At 43.7% G+C, this 18,051-nt stretch overlaps 1 protein-coding gene across 1 annotated transcript in view; it reads left to right on the forward strand.

The window, feature by feature from the left end:
* The window catches only part of LOC119443797 (uncharacterized), a 454,815-nt gene extending 436,764 nt beyond the window's left edge, over positions 1-18,051 (forward strand). Inside the window, exons 18-22 of the mRNA XM_037708465.2 lie at positions 1,099-1,232; positions 4,144-4,206; positions 7,490-7,600; positions 15,318-15,382; positions 17,875-18,051. Of these exons, the coding sequence (XP_037564393.2) occupies positions 1,099-1,232; positions 4,144-4,206; positions 7,490-7,600; positions 15,318-15,382; positions 17,875-18,046 (545 nt within the window). The 3' untranslated portion in view covers positions 18,047-18,051. The remainder of the gene's footprint in view (positions 1-1,098; positions 1,233-4,143; positions 4,207-7,489; positions 7,601-15,317; positions 15,383-17,874) is intronic.

Genomic DNA, 18,051 nt, shown 5'->3' on the forward strand with positions numbered 1-18,051 from the left:
GGTATCCTCTGAGTAACTGGCCTAGATAAATACAGTCCTGCACAGACTCTATTGGTTGACTGACAATCATGAATTACCTTTGCGACAATCATGAATTACCTTTGTCTTCTGCATATTAAATTTCAACTGCACTTTTACACTTCAAACGCCCGTGTGCTTGCGTTGTAGTGCACGCTAAAGAACCCCAGGTGGTCAAAATTAATCCGGAGCCCTCCACTAGACGTGCCTCATAATAACTGGATTTGGCACCTAAAACCCCAGAAAGAAGCAGCTAAGGTTGTCAATCATTTGTTGTAACGAGCCCAGTGTTGCTGAACAAGAAAATGTTGAGAATGTCTTTGTAGCAAGACTCATTTATGGAGGCACGCCCTTCAAGTCGGCGAGGCGGATCATTTGTGCTTTTGTTTCGTGGTACTACATCATACTACATCAATACTACAAATATTGGGCAGCCGAGAATGTTTTCTTTGATGCATTCCGAAGATTAAATGGCGTCGAAAATCGTGGTCAACTACCAGTGCAAGGTCTTACTCTCCAGTTGGTAGCTGAAACCATTCCACAGTTGTCGGCTTTGCGTTGAAGAAGCGCAGCAATTTGTCCACAAGGAAGTCATCTTCGGCTCTTGCGTACAGGATATGTAAAAAACGTTTTTGGGGCCATCGAATAATGATGATAACATCATGGCATCAACTTGAACCTTGTGTTTCATTTGTATTATGCGCACGTCGTCTTCATTCATGGCGATCCTGCTCAATGTCCATGAACCATCATAAGCATAACGCCAGCGTTGCTTTTATGCAATAATAAGAAATAAGGTACACAAACTTGCGATCAACGTCTGACCAAACTGCATCTTTGTGTCTGCAAAATTAATAATCGCGAAGAAAGAGCTACATTATGGCTGCGGACTATGCGGTTCTTACAACATCCCGTAGTCAACGCTGCAAGCTCATTATAATATTCAGTACACTCACACCGAAGAGGAGAATCGCTAGTCGCAGCTAGTTCGACAGCTGGTATTGAACAGTTCAAGGCAAGATCATGAAACGGTGTCGTAAGTGGGGAACGCTTACTTTATTGGCTCGCATTCCATTTCAGTCCTTTCTATGAGCAAGGCCACAAAAAGACCCTACGAAGAGGCACCTGCGAAGGCACCAGAGCCCGTGCCATCAAAAAGCCTCGACCCAATTGTAACTCACGTGCTAAAGCAAGTCAAGTGCTTCAAGAAAGCGGTAAGTGAGCATTTCAACGCAATACTGAAGGCCCAGGAAAAGTCTATTTGCATAGAGCTTGCGCTTTTTTATTACATTACACTGCATGATAATTATATGTACGAGAAGAGTCAGTAGTGCCATTGCTTACGAATTTTTAATGTAATGGAGAATCGCTTTTCAGCCAACTTCGGTGGGTTGCGCGACGAAAGCAGTAGTATCTGTCTTTCTGGCTACAATGCAGCTTGGGTTACTGCAATCATTCATATTGCTAAGTCATAATAACGTGAGATACACCCGGTACTGACGAAAAAGAGTGGTGTACACGAAAGCTAACTTGCAATTTAAGGTTTAACGAAAGGCCTCCACACCGGCGGTCCATAGTGCATGCACAAAGCATTGATGATACGTGGTGGTGTATCACGGCACGGTAGGTTTACAATACTATAAACATTAAAAAAAAACAAATGGAAGCAAACATTAAACATGAACAAATTGAAAAATATTTTACGTAAACCGCTGGCGTCGGGCACGCCCTTAAGGCCTAAGTGCGACTAAAACTTCTTTTTTAGTCACAGAAGCGCAAGGCCTTCACAAGAACCCAGCTTAAGCATACCCACCCCTCAGAAGCATTTTGTTGTGTCCATTCGTTGGAGCGCAGAATACTTTTCATATCTTTGAATTCAGCACTGCAATCAGAAGCGTTGTATTGAGTTGGAAAATGAGCGTTGCCATGGCTTAAAGTCAGGCCGCGTGCTTCCACAGCCAGTCATTGTTCAGACACTGGCCTGTCTAAGCAATGTGCGCTCCGACGCACGTTAACGGAATGCCCCAAACTATGCCAGTGATGTCCGGCGCTGATTGAGGTGCCCATTTGAGGCACTCTAATAGAGACACGGCTACACGGAGGGCACTGCGAAGCCGTCAGACCTTAGTCGGTCCCCTTTGCAGAGCGGCCGCGCATTGCATGTGGACTATACTGTACCGCTGATTGAGGTGCCCATTTGAGGCACTCCTTTAATAGAGACACGGCTACATGGAGGGCACTGTGAAGCCGTCAGCCTTTAGTCGGTCCACTTTCTTTGCAGAGCTGCCACGCATTGCATGTGGACTATACTGCACCACTGATTGAGGTGTCCATTTGTGGCACTCTTTTAATACAGACACCGGCTACACGGAGGGCACTGCGAAGCCGTCAGCCTTTAGTCGGTCCACTTACTTTGCAAAGCAGCCGCGCATGGCATGTGGACATGATTTTTTTCAACGAAGAACCTGCATTTATATCCAGAAATTGCGTTCATCCTTATTGGCCAGTTTTTGGTGAAATACGAATTATCCTTATTGGCCAGTTTTTGGTGAAATATGAATTACACCTACCCTATTCACGCCGTATAAATTGTAATCTAGAGCCCCTTGTTTAATGGTGCGTAGGTAGCAAGCAAGTCAGCGGTTGACTTCGGGCAATTGGTAGCTTTGCTAGGGCATAAACGGTTATTCAGGCAAAAGAGTATAATCAACTATTGTTTTTGCATCCTCAGCGTGATTTGATTTTTGATCGATCATTTACGCAAGTTGAGAATGAAAATATTCAAGACCATCTTTGGACGTGTGGTTAAAGGTAGTAGCAGTTTGGTCTAGGCCTCTTCGCAACAAGCCTATACTAATATAAAACTACAATCGAAGTTAACAAAATAGATCCCGCTGCATAGAAATATCAGGTAATGCCAACGCAAATAGAAATGCCTCCAGATACCGCACCACAAAAAGCGAATATGCACTAGCACGCATGAATACGCATAAATATACCAAGGCATCCCAAAAACTGCCTCAACATTTGAAGCCAGAAGCTGTTCCATCAGCCTTCAAAGCCAACAATTGGATGGCTTGATCCAATGTTTTCAATTGAGGAGCTAAACTGTTTTCCCGTAAGAGCAAAAAATGCGCTCATTTGCTTCGTTTACGTCGCTAACTCCCCCCAAGGTAGTTGTCTGGACTACTGAGCAAACATTCGTAATTGCGCCTACCGATGGCTGATTTTGAACACACATCCATGGAAGTCTCAACTCGATGCTCTAGGCACTCACAGAATCACAGCTAAGTATTCACGAGTAGTTGATAAGATTCGGAGAGGCTTTCGAATGACAAGCTGTTTCATACATGAAATAGCTCCACCTAGAGCAAAGGGAACAATAAGGTTGTGCGGAGGTACTATAAAGTTTGCATGTTATAAGTGCTCTGTCTGAACACCACATTATTACACCGCGCGAAAGTCACCAGGTTATTTCCGGCGAACGTTGTTTTCCTTTATCTTTCTTTTTCTCACATGCACTTGGCTCACACGACGCATGTACTTCGTTCAGCAAGCTGTCAAACACTAGCATATTTTCTTCAAGTCTGTTCACTTTTGGTCCCGATTTCAGCAAGATCAGCGCATAGACACATAGCATGTAGTAGCTAAACAGGGCATTTGTTGCATAACATTATCAGGCAATCCACGTGCTCGGTGGGTGACTCTGTAATTAAGACTTCCGTTTTACGGGCATAATACCTGCAAAGAATTGTGCCTGAAAAATGCTTAAACATTAAAAGTGTATCGTCGCACTTCTCTGGGCAAATAACACAGTAAGGGCACAACATGAAGAGCATAGGCGCAATAATGGGTCTGTCCCTAAGTTGTAGCAGTAGTGCAGTAGTCAGCTCAAACATTCCGCGAAAGTACGTATTTTTAATTTAATCATTAAGCTCAAAGGCTATTATAGAGAGCCGGAAGTAACAGGGTGCATACAATACTCTAGTGCATCCCGAAAGCATTATTCATAACCAATAAATGCTATATCAATGGAAACATGGCTTCACTCATTTGCTAGTGCGCGTAAAAACACACTTCGAGAGAATTTATTTCAGGCAACCGTCTTTTTTTATTATCTAATAGTATGGACCAGACATGATGTGGGACCTCTTCTATGAAAAGTCTGCCGTGCAGCTGGCTTACCAAGTAAGTTCCCAATGTATCTCTCATTATTGCGGAAAATTGAGTGCGAATGCCCACTTCGGATCATTCGTACAACTTCGGTATTTTTTATCAATGCGAAGCAGAGAAGTTTCGCTTCTTTTCCCTTCAGATTACACTCTTCGCGGTATGCACAATATTGAAGACCATATTATTCATAGGTGGATCAATTTAATTCTTTATTTTATGATAAAGCCAAAGATAATTTCTTGTAAATCCTATCGACAAGATGACAAACCCCTAACCAGATCTTTATCAAATTTTGATAAGGCTTTATGCGCGAAAACCCGAATATATTCTATCAAAATTTATTTCATACTTGTGTTCAATAAGTTATAAATATGGCATTATAGTCAGTTTTTTAAATTAAATTTAGATGATGATGTGGGCCAATTCTGTAATGATCAAACTACAAATATCTAATGATCACTATGACAAAGTACACGAGTGGGGTACTGTATTATTGTTTAATAACGTGGCATTGGAGCAGCATAGTCATTTGTCCTTGGAAATTAGAAGAAACAAATTCAAGGAGCACTTATTTATCACTACGTGGATGGATGCAAAAGTATAGCGACCTCCCACGGTTGAGGGTTCGGCCCCCACAATAATCGGTGGTTCGAATGCCTTAAATTTAACTTAACTAAATCTGTGGCTTAATTAATTCTACCTTAATTATCTGTACCTTAATTAACTCGAATTAATTACCACCAATGGCCGTGGGTTCGAGTGCCTCAATTAGGATCGCCTTAACGGTCGTGCGTTCGACTCACACCAATGTTCGGAGGTTTGGGTGCCTTAATGAACTGTATCTTAATTACACCTGCCTTCATTAACATCGCCCTAATTGAAGTCATCAACTGCCACGATTGCCTCACTTGGACCACTTAGGGATTTGGCTTGTGGTCTTGCCTACACCGAATTTTCTGTCTCATGGGCAATATAATACTTTCGCATTAAATAGTAGAGAATTATGTCACAATAGTAAAAGCAAGTGGACGATGAGGAATTACGAAAACATCACTTGCAAAAGAAAAATGAAATGAGCTTTTGTAAGGCAGTGCCAAGTGAAGAAAGACCGCCAACAATATTTTTCAGACTATGCGACTCTTAAATTGATTGCGCACAAATTCCAAAAGAAGGCGATGATGGGTATACTGCATGAGCCATGACACTCTATATAATAAGCTTAACGGCACTGCGTAAAATGCTATAGTACTGTGTAGATATCTGCTAGGGATAGCTGACATTCTAGCTCAATTTAGCAAGAACAAATTGATCTGGACAACCTATGTATTACGTTTAACAGGTGACGGTTTATTAAATACCAAAGTAGGTGCCCAAGAAACCCAGTGTCGGTTGAGGGCGGCAGAACATCATACTCTGTCATTAGAAAGGTTTCAAGGGTAGAATGGCTTAGAATGACATAAGGGCTTCGTTCTTCGGCTTTCTTGTCAAATATAAGAGAATATCAGATCACGGACGAGTCTCAATAGCAGCTGTTCTGTGTTTGATAACCGCTAAAATTCATGCGACGTATATGTTGACAATACTTATTTATTGATCGGGGGACTGCATTTAACCCGCTAACAACTTTTGTTATGCCTCAGCAGAAAATGCAAATGCATGATTTGGAATGGTATTGTTGATTCTATCTGCTATCTATGTTCTCACGGAACTTTGACTGATCACACTGTTCGCGCGATGTGCGCGCGAAGTGAATAATGTTGTACTTTCTGGAAGGCATGCAAGCTCCAGCGAGTAAGCTGGAACCTTCAACGAGTCATGCATAAATGCCGAGGCGCTTGACCCGGAGAAAGTATTTTCGACGATCTCCAACTGTGCATGTAGCTATCGTTGTCTTTTGATTGTCACTTACCATTAGGGGCAAAAGATCTATGAATGAAGAGTTGTGATACATAGTTTAAGCTAATTTGTTCTTCACCGTCACGGCAACATGAAAAGATGTGTAAATCAACGTACGAACCTGCGCAATTACTGCACTAACACCGATGAGCATGGAATGCCATTTTATAAAAAGGCACTTTCGCGACAGGCTTTATAAAAATGAGAACTACCGTTTCTGTTCCTCCCCCTTATGCTTTTTTGCCGATATAAATGCCGTTTACACGACTGAACTGTTGGTCTTGCCTTGTTATTCTTCAAATTTCTTTTAGACCGTAGACATTAGGCGCCTGTTCCTGTGTTGAGAACGGCGTCTCTCGGCGTAACCGAGCGAACGAACACAGCGAAGGATGAATGAGCGAACGCGGAGCGCAGCGGCAGATGAAAGACAGCGAGGAGGAAAGCGGAGGAGGAGGCTATGGCGCAAGAAGGAAAGCGTAGTGCCACGCAGGACGTGTTCTGCGGCGGCGATCGCTACCAGATGGCGCCATCAATAAGGCATGCAGCGAGCGCGTCCACCGATGCCATATATGGAAACAGTGGATGTTTGTCTGCTGCTGTCAGTCACGCCCGCGCGTCACCCGCGCGCTGCCTCCCGCGATTTTTCGATTAGCGAGGTAGCCGCGCCATAGCTCGCTCCGTTTGCGACGTGCTGTAAAAGAGATTGTCCTCGCCAGGAAATCAATCGCAATATGAAAACACGTATAGGGCTGCGCTCAAATTTCGCATTAGGGAATATTGTAATCGCCGGTGAATTTTGTCTTGGTAGTAATAAAATATTAGTAATCAACACAGTTTCATTGCGTTTTCTGAGCAAGGCAATATTTCAGATGACTTAAACATGTCGATTGCTTTTTCCTGCCTAGAATAACTTTGATATATATGCGTCACTGTAGTTTTTAATGAAGCCAGCGAAAACCTGGCTATTAAACAATTATAATAGGATGAAGTAGATACCATTTTTAATTTGCCCCCTGTTTGAACTGCGGTACTTAGCAGCAACCTTGAAATGTGAAATCAAGATAGAAAGCATTGTGCATATTTTGATTCTGCTGCAGATTATTGCGTAAGGCGCAATAATCTGCGACTTGAGAGCACTCAGAATTGATTGAAGCAGGCTAGTGCATTGATCTGTACGCAAGCCAGTAAGAACAACTTTAAAAAAATTGAGATCAGTCCTTAAAGAAAATGTGCAGTTGCAATTAGTGCAAGTAGTATCTATAACAAAAACATCAAATGACGTTCCATCAATCGCTTCCACAGAAAATATAACGTACCGATGTGACAAAAAGCCGTAGATAGCATTAACTGACATAATTGTTGGACACATTATTAGTTATAACATGGTCTTCTTTCATTGCAGGTTTGGAGGTTGGCGTACAATCACGAAACCGTTAACAAGGACACGCAGCTGCGACTCGCGTACATAAAGTTCTTCAGCGAAGAGATGTTATTCTTCATAACAGCAGCCAACGTAAGTGAAATGTTTGGAGCACGCTGACGTGCTAACATGCACAGAAATGCTAGATGTGCTATGTAAATTTAAACTAACCTAAACCTAGGTGAGCTTATTGCGTTGAGTTCCCAGAACCTGTTCTGGCCTTTGCGAATCTGACAATATGTTTGAATATGCACCCTAGTTTTTTTTACGTTAGCCATTTACATAGCCACAACTGGCTTCTGGAGATTGATTGGCAAAAACAGCCAAAAGTTTTACGTTGAACAAGGCCTGCTCGACGGCCTGTGCGCACCTGCCAACAATGACTTGCGCTCGGGATGCAAGAGTGCTAAAGTTACGAAGTGGCAACACTGCTTCTTAATTTGGAATGAATGTCGAATACTACGTAAAAACAGTTGATAGTTACGAGAAATATGCAGTCGAAAAGTGCGATACCACATGAAAACAAACAAAACAAATATATTGTTTTACTTCCCAAACCACGATCTGATTAGGAAGCGCGCCGTTGGGGACAGCTCTGTACTAATTATCAAAACCTGGGGTTTATTTACGTGCACCCTAATGCGCAGTGCGCAAGCATATTTGTACTTCGCCCCCACCGAAATGCGGCCCCCGTGGTCAGGATTCGATCCTGCATTTTTGTGCTTCCCAGCGCCACTAAACAACGACGGTGGCTAGTGTGATACCGCCATCGAGGAGCATGAAGCTAAAATGTGGCCCGCATGTGAAGAAATATGTTCTTCATCAGTATAGTCTATATTGTGAAACCTAGGACAAAGCGCTCTGCTAGGTGTACGTGAAAACCGATATGATGGTTTTAGATGTATTTTTTTGTTTTTGGCAATTAAAGCATGAAGTATCCTTTATACAACTCAGTTTGCGCAGCCACTGAAGCTATGAAATGATATAATGAATGCGCGACTGATTATTACAAACGAACCTTACTTAAAATTACACTCGTATTGAGAGGTTATTGAAGCAAAAAAATAAGAATGTCTGGTACAATGATTTTTGTCGTGCTGAGAAGAGATGCTTCTTAGACCGGAGATTAGGAAACATGCTTCCAAAGGGGACTGCAATGCCACAAGTGCAGGTTACGATTCACATGTAGATGTGTCCAGAAAGCAATAAGACTGTTGTCAAGAAAGAAATCTGTTACCGTCCTAACAGAAACACCTCAAAATAGGCACATTGGACGCTTCATACGTTGTTTTCATAATTTATAAAAACATTAATGTACCTCCTGACAGACGCCAACTAAAGATTCTTTTTTAGAGCCTACGTAATGGCTACTTCGACTCGAATTACGGTCTAAAAATGGTGTCATTTTAGACGGTGCTTGATGCAAAGCAACAAGGAGGAGTCAGCTGGGACAAGCTCTAGAATGTAGGGTGCTTCGGCAGTGCTGCCACCTTCTCCTTCGCCAAAGAAATCTTCAATATCCACTGATATTGAAGGTTAATTTCTGACACGGCGCATTTTTGTGACAGAAAACCCAGGTAGTGGCGGTCTCCTCGTGGCCGAAGCCTCTATATCAAGCGATTGAGTACCTTTGTGTAAAAATTAGCGAGAACACGTGCCCAGTCAGCAGAAATTCAGGTGGTCTGTGGTATGCTTCGTTTGGAATTGCAACAAAGTTAAAAAGTATTTTACTTAAGAATCAACCTTCTTCCTTGTAAATTCTCGCCAACTCCTTCAATGATACGCATGCGTTGCTTACTTTCCTCTACCCGTCTTGCCTGCCGGCGCCGCGAATCAGCCGTTGTTCTCTGCGGGAAAAGTCATTAACATGGAACCCCCTGTAACCTTGTATGCCCTCTCCTGTAGAGGCCTGAATAGGCCTACAGTATTGAATAAATAAAAAATAAATAAATTACCTTTCGAGCAGACCTTGTAGGTCGCGAAGCTTTAGGCAAAAAACGCTAAAGGACCAACTAACTGTCAGCATCTGTAGAGCTGAGCAGCAACTGTAGAGCTGCGCTTATTCGAACAACAAAAGTCGTAATACTATAAGCTTAACTGTCGCACTATAAAAAAGAAAATCAATGTATTGGCACACTGTGTTACCACAGCCAAAAGGGGCCATGTACCAGGCGTGCACTGCAGCGTGGCTCCTCTCTCGTTCTTCCCTTTGGACATGCTTCACCATGTAACGGCGCCGTCGCGATGTCGGCGCGAGTTTGATTATACATTACTCCAATTTTATTCCTCCAAGCAACGGAATTTTTTTCTTTTTTTTCTTCTCTTCGTCATTGAAGAGCGGCAGGTATATCGTGGCTCAAACTAGTTGCCCAATTTGGTGCGATGGTTGGCCTATACCTTTAGTATAGGAGTCAGGCTCCCAGCTGCCCCACGCAGACGGTCCAACGTGTCCACCTGAGGTCTGCCATCAAGTGCCAAACCACCCGGATGGACCCTACTAGGGCGCTTGCCGACTGGCCTGCTGTGTTCCTGCTCTCTTCCTCCCGATCCCATTGTTGTTGACTCTTTTCCCCGTCTTTTTCCCGCTCCGTTGGAATGAATGCGTGAGCACGGCTTCAACGGCTCTAGAGAAAATAGCGTCTACGTTCCCTCTTTCCACACGAACCACCTTACATGCCCATTAGACCAGGGACTACCGAATATGCCATGTTTTCGTGAGAGGTTTGACGTGGGCAGGCACAGACCGACAGGCATAACGCGAATTGGGCGAGCATACCAGAAAATGCTAATTGAATTAAGGTACCTATTTTACCCGCATGTGACTAATGATATCATACTGTAGATATTTTACATACTATCAGGTGTCTATTTACTATCTACCTACATATCTACTTATCGGTCTCTGGACAACTTGGTTCACTGGGAAGCATCGGTCAGCTATGTGGTGGGAACAAGGCTCAAAACAAACAGTCGCAACTACTTAGGTCACTGGGCATTGTGAGATGTTAGGTACTGCGCTTCAATTAACTGATCCTGAACACCCAGGTTATAAAACCGTTAACGACTTAACGTCTGCCACGCTATTTCAAAACCGACCTTGAACGAGAAAACCTTTTACACTACACGTGAGGAAGCTGAGCGAGGAAATGAATGTCCCACTATATTTGCATCCACTGATGGCTCCAACAAGGCTGTTGCCACCATGGCTATGGCATATGGTAGAATGCGGCACCTCATTTGTCAAAGTTACAAAGCACGCTCCAGTAGAACACATCAGAATTCACTTCCGAGAATGCCCAGAAATTTATACTGACGGGTCAAAGTCCAATGCTGGCTTGTCTTAAGCAGCAGTTGGTCCATCTTTCTCAGAATCTGATGTTTTGCACCCTAAAACAAGTATCCTTTCCGCGGAGGCATAGGCATTAATGTCGGCTGTAAAACACGTAAAGGTCTTCAAACTCGAAAAAGTTTTCATATTTACAGACTCTCCAAGTGTAGCAAGAGCTTTAGTGTCTCTACGGAAACATAAAAAGCCAGTAATCAATAGCCTGTACTCATCTCTCTGTACTATGTGCGCATCTAACCAATATATCGTAAGATGTTGGGTGCCAGGACACAGAGGCATAGTGTACAATATGCTTGCAAACTAACTTGCTACGCCTACAACAACGAGAGCTTGCAACTCTTGCCGTAGCTATCGCTCCCACAGACTTGAAGCCTTTCTTGCGCAATAAGCTGAGAAACTTTTGGCAATCTATCTGCGACCATAAAACTTCCAATAAAGTTAATTTGTACAAGCCGCACCTACGAAATTGGCCTTCGGTAACAAAAGCGCGACAAACTGATTTCGGGCTCAGTCGACTGAGAATAGGACACGCATACGGCACTCATTCTTATCTGCTGACAAGCGGTGAACCTCCCCTCTGTGGTAGATGTGGTGAGAGGCTGACCGTTTTCCACGTCTTGGTGGAGTTTCGGCAAGTATAGGCTGAACGAAATAAGCACTTTCCTATAGCACACCGATGCCACATTCCCCTTCATCTGGTATTGTTTCTTGGAGCAGAACAAATTCCTGACCATAAATCACTCTTAATTTTTTTTTGCAAAATTTCGACTTATTGAGCATTATAAGCCCACGCGATTCGTAGCGCGTCCTCTCACCAGAGGCTGCTGCTACGATTGTGTTGGCACATGCCTCCGGGCCCTTGTGCTTAAGGGCCCTTGCGCCAATAAACTCCAATTCATCATGAATGAACCTCTTTGACGACAAGTTGGTGCACTGGGTATGTGCCACCAACTATGCGCCGTTCTCCAATGGCAAACAAGTCTTCTAAAATTTCTACAGTGCTGGTTGCAAGGGAACTTGCATTATATAATCCAGGTACAGTCAACCACAAAAGTTTGCGGACCACGCGAGCGCGTGGCCAAGAGCCTCTTCGCGACACTTCCGCTACGTCACCAGCGATCGACAGCAGCGCTACGTTGAAGACGCATCCCTCCTTAAATCTATGGCCTGTCTATTTTCGCACTGTGCGCAAATATTTTCTACCTATCTCTTTCAACGTGACGCGCTCTTTGTTAGCCAGGGCTACTTGCTTATATTTTGAGAGCAGAATATCAGTACAAGTAATCAGACAGCGTATTCTTCGGCTGTTATCAGTTCTATTTTCGCGTAGCCACGCTGTTTTTTTTCGTGAGTGCGTGAGTGAGCGGTGAGGCAGCCATGGGACACAGATGCTTAGTCAGTAGGCAGAATTTTTCCGTTCCTCCCCCAAGGCTAAGTGACAGTAGCGGCCGGGATTTGATCGCCTGCGCCCAGGTTTTGCTGCGCAAAACCCGAACCACCGTACTGCTATAGTGGTTACATTTAGAAAAATAAGAAATAATCGGGTGCGATGACTCTTTTTATAACCCTTTGCGACACGGCGTCCTCGTTTGGGGACTCGAACTTCGGAGGCGCGTCCCACGCCACGTGTTTCTTCAAATGACCTAAAACTCAGTGTGCACATTCGTGTCCGCTTCCTGATGGGACAACTAGCGGTCAGTTAACTTCATTGTCCTGCGTATTGCTGCAGATGATCACTTTGCTGGAGACACTACCATGTTAGACAATCGTTCGACGTGCCGCGTTCCAAGACCAACGTCAAGAGTATTTTTTTTCTCCGGTCGACACGAATACAACCGAAAAAGCAAGTGTGCATGCGTTTCGGGCCTAATAGTTGATTCTTTTTATGCAAGCATTGAAGCTGACGGATTTCAGAATAATTAGATAATGAGTTATACGCTAATTAATTTTTTTTACTGAAACTCGCACATAACAGCACATTGCTTCGTCTTCTTTCTTGGAATGTAATAGTGAGCGTCTTGAAATGATGCCATGCGCATTTGATGCATTTGCAGACAGTGCATCATAATTCGTGTCTGAAGGGGATGAATTTATTCACAAGACATTTACAGAAGTGTCATGAAACATAGGTCTCTCAATGATCTAGTAGGAAGTGAAATGTCCGCCGTTTTCTAGCACCTTATTGATGCGTGTGGGCATCGACTCGTACAAAGATTCAGTAATCTCCGGTCGACCGCGCAGGCTTTCCCATTCTTGTGCGATCGCTTGCCACAGCGTATCGGCCGTGCGGCCGCGGTTGGCTCGTGTGGACAGCCGTTTCTTCAACATGCCCCAGACATTTTCTATGGGATTCAAGTCGGCGCCACATGGAGGCCACTCAAGCTGGCAAACAGCATGTTCTTCTAGCAATGACTGGACGATACGTGCTTTATGGATCGGGCTGCGGTCGTGTTGAAAAAAATAGCAGCCGTCGCTGAAGGGACCGTCCAGCGCATACGGAACGAGGTGTCTAGTGATGACGTCGCAGTACCGTGACGCAGTGAAGTGCCCTTCCAGACGCACAAGGGGACCAAGGCCATCTTTGCTGATTGCTCCCCACACGCTCACGGAACACCGTCCACTGGATAGAACACTCTGTGTGTAATTAGGCAGATATCTGCAAGAAATAGCATACAATTGGGTTCCAGCGGCGCGTCTAAAAATGTTGTGATTCCTCTTGCGTATGAACTTTATAATGCTGTTATAGAGTTGCAATAGAAAACGTGCAAACATCATTAGATAGTACTGAAAGACCCACTGGCAGCTTTTAATTAGCTTCAGAGTAAGTAGTACTATGAAACAATCGTTAATGTTTTCAACATAATACCACTACAGAAAAATCTCGTAATGTCCAAAAGCTCATTTTACGTGAAACATGTTGTGATGCAGAATTAGCTTCGTGAATTAACTGCCAATACACTGTAAACACACCTGCAGTTTAGTGGACGCCAAACCCGCTTCCGTTGGTCCCAGCGCGTGGAAAAAGTTGACTCGTCGCTAAAGATGACATCGCCCCATTTCTCTGTTGTCCAATCTTTCATTGCTGTAGCGAACATGAGTCGTTCTTGTAGCTGGCTGTCTGAGAGGCAGGGCTTCTGTGCTGCTACGAAAGACTGCAGGCCAAGCTCACTCAGCCTTCTTCTTACAGTCTCAGACGATACCGTGAGCGAGAGCGCTTCGCGGATATCCTCTGCACTTTGAAAAGGATCAGCCACGATGGCGGCCGTAATCAGGCGGTCCTCTTCCTCAGTCGTGGCCCTTGGACGCCCACTGCGCTCCATATCTGTGAATCTGTCATCGTCGCGGAGAGCTTGAATAATCCTATTCACGGCAGTCCGGCTCCTGTTGGTTTGGCGGCAGATTTCGCGCTGAGGTATTCCCTCTATAAATAAACGCACAATGTGCCTTCTTTCGTCAAGTGGAACACGCAGCGGCATCTTTCCAAATAGGCAATCACCACGTGGCCTGAAGCAAGTCTACTACGTTTTCAGCGACTGATGCGAAGATGCGCCTATGTGTGAAAGAAAATTTTCTATGCATCCGCTTTTTCTTTATTTTTTATGACAGTGAAACACCTCCCTACCCTTTCTCTCAAGACGCAGAAGCAGCAACACTCATTGGACCAAGATGCTGCCAACCAAAGTGCGCCAGTAAACGTCGCGTAAAAAAATCGTCGCAGCGCTTCGTGAAATTTATCTACCCACTGGCACACCAGTCGACAAAGGTTGCAGTGATTGCTCCGATACTGCTATCAAGCCAGATATGTGGCGGTCTTATCGCAGACAGCGCTCTGCGTCAACACAACGAACTAACAATGTCATGCACGGGAATAAAAAATTAACAGGCAGGCGAGTACCAAGAGGGCTCATATCCGGGAGAGCGCCCCTGTCGCCGCTAGGTGGCGTACCGCTAGGTGGCGCGGATAGGCAGTCTGGCACGCGCTCGCGTGGTCCGCAAACTTTTGTGGTTGACTGTACATAAGCATTACAGTGTCTCTGCCTAATTTTTTTATACCAGTTTGCGAACACTTGCCGCTTGTTCTACAGTGAGAGTGTGGTATATAACACAGCGTTTGAATGCGTTGTCCAATAATTAGGTATATAGAGTACCTCGCTGGTGCCTGTAAATTTTCTGTATTGTACACCCACTCCTGGTAACCATTCCACCCGTAGGATTGACAGTATACCGAAATTAAATTGAAAAAATGCAGTTCGTGGTATGTGTTATTTTAGTCCAACGCAATAAATTACTCGCTGGTGCGGTGGTGTGTTTTTAAGATGAGCATTGAATGCGCGTAATTTCTTCATTATAGAATTGCTAAAACAGTGTTTCAACATTTTATTGGCAATGAGACCAACGCTTTGTAACTGTCCTTCCTTTTCGCCATTCTGAATACAAAACTTTTTATTATTGTTTCATGTGCAGGGTCATTGCTACACCGCAAACCCCAAGTTCGCAACTAAGAAAGAGCAAGAACTAGCACCAAAAAGGTAACATAATTTTCTAGTCATTACTGACACGCCCCAATTTCGGGCATGGTGCAACGGTAGCTGAGCTGCCAAGACGATATTGGCTGCATGGCTGTTCTTCATGGGAAGAAACCAACAGCTGTGGTAAACTGATGCTAAATGAGTTTGGCGCCACGTAAGACTACTCTAATCGTACGTGCAATTCGCTGGCTTCGTTTAATGTGTCTGTAATTAAGTAAACAAGTAATAACTAGTGACACGGCACGCAGTAAGTTTTTTACATCTGATTCACAGGAGAGAACACCCAGTAATATATGCACCATTCCAAATATATTTAGACGCGCTGTTATGTTAAAATTTTGGACTTTTATCATATTGCACTGTAGAAAGTATTGTTCCGCTTGCATGTTAAAACTCAAATGCAGTTGTCCATAGGTTGCTATTGAGTTCATAGGTGACCTAACTTAAATTAAATATCACGCTATCGTGCGCATTCATATTCGCGCTGATAGAGCTCATAATTTTCAACACGAGTGTGACACGCAACAGACTTCCACCATTGTGTTGTGAATTCCAAGAATGTGCAAACGACCCAAGCATGTCCGCCTCAAAACTTACCGGGTTAGGACTTAAGAAAAATCACGATCACATGTCTGAAAACTTCTGTACCATCGAAGGAGGCTGTTATATCGACCTGCGCCAGCGACTGCGGAATACCTGTACAAAAATAGCAGAGAGATTCTTGAGTGTGAACATCAAATCTCGCTTCAAAGAACCCTTCAGCTTTGAGGCGGTTCACCTTAGAATGCATTTAATACTTCTGTCCATTGAACTGAATTATAATTTTCTTATAGCAATAATTGTATTTTATTTTACGCATTCGTGCATGTAGTACATGGCAGAAAGTCGAGAAATGACTTATCTTGTAGTTCTTGGATGTCACAGCCATCGCCCTCGTTGTTTGGAGCCAACTTAATAAAACAAAGCTTTTTTTGCCTCTTTTTCGTATTTTCTTCACTCTGTTGGAGAATCCCTTCATCATAATCTGCCAAAAATTCTGAAACCCGTAGAGAAAGTTTATTATCTTTAATGAAGTGTGACAGACTAAAGCAGTGAATTTATTTGCTGAATCACAGCTGCATTTAAAACAGATTCGCATGACATTTGTCGCTCGAGATTTTAGTATTTATTGACACCAGAACTTCTTTGAGAATCTATAGCCCCTCTGGTATTTATACACCTCAATAATCGGAATGCTTAGCGCTGACATTCAAATTACAGAAAAAACACTGTCAGAGCTCAGAAAATGCTCAAGTGATAAAAATTTTAATCTTTGTAACACCTATTTTGACATTTGTCCCTAAAACTATCAATAGACGCTGGTGTTTTATACCTCTCAAACTGCGAAATAATGCGTTTCCTAAATAAGGACAGTGATATATGAGCATTGCTGTGGGGCACAATTTGATTACAAATATATTAAAACACTTACTAAATTAAGGTGCTCGTCTTGGGGGTAATTTGCTTTTAATAGCGAATTTTGCGCATGCCATGAACTAATAAAAAGACCGATGCGCGCCACAGCTATATCTTTTATCCAGATATGGCACGCGAGTTTACAACCATGTCGTTCTATTCAAAGCGGACCACTCATTCCCTTCTCCTTCATGCGGGCGTTTTGTAGGTGATCGGAATTCCCAAAAATGACTTATTGCATGTACCATGGTCATTAGGAAAATCAGCCAGCTGCGATATATAAAAAGTGGCCTGCTCCATCCTTTTACAGTGCAGGCTGTATATGACTCGGATCCCGGGATTTGTTCCATCTCCGTTGTCAGAACAACCGACAGAAAACCATTCCACGCATTGAAGCGAAAAGTCTTTATCTCCATTAGAATCACGCATGCAAGACATGCCCCAATATTCGTTTCAATAAAGAAAAGCGCAAAACAAGTGTCGTACCAAATGACAGATAAGGCGCGTTACAATGCGAAGCACGAACGTTCGCCGCAAGCGTTTCCCGGTAAAGAGAACGCTTGCATAAGCTGCACTTGCCGGGAAGCGGCAACTGCAGGGAGGGACGTCATCCACTTTCATATGTAAAAGAAAACCCGCCTAGCAAGTGATTTCATTTGTGTTGTGATTACGCGGTGAGAAGACCACGCTAAGTAAAGACTCCCGAAGATCAGCGTGAACACGATGAGCGGCGACGGGTAACAGTATACCATCAGTATACATGCACAACGGCGTCGTGCTCAGGCTAGATAAAGTATTTGTCGTGCTGTCAATCATTTCAGGTAGTGCATTGCTTGGTCGTTCAACGCTACATCACATCGGTCGATGGGTTCAGGTGTGCCCCAGCTTGGCTGGCCAAGCAAATTCCAGCGTGCATTGCTGCCTTTTTTTTTCACGCTGCAAAATTAACCTAAATACGTTAGTCTGACCATACCAGTGTACGTTAATAATCTTAAAACAATTACTTGTGCTTCCTTTTCTTGTTCTTTGCAATTTAGGGTAAACTCCCTGCTGTACAGCAAGCTCCTGGGCCAGAGCATGCTGTGCAATGAGCAGCGAGAAGTTTACAAGCCAACGTGCCCTGGTCTCTTCGCAGAACTTCAGCGTGTTGACGAAGCTTTGTGGACCGTGGAAAGCTGGAGGAATGCCAAGAAAGTCCTGTCGGATTAAAATTT

Source organism: Dermacentor silvarum, chromosome 3, assembly GCF_013339745.2.
Source record: "Dermacentor silvarum isolate Dsil-2018 chromosome 3, BIME_Dsil_1.4, whole genome shotgun sequence".
NCBI classification, from domain to species: Eukaryota; Metazoa; Arthropoda; class Arachnida; order Ixodida; family Ixodidae; genus Dermacentor; species Dermacentor silvarum.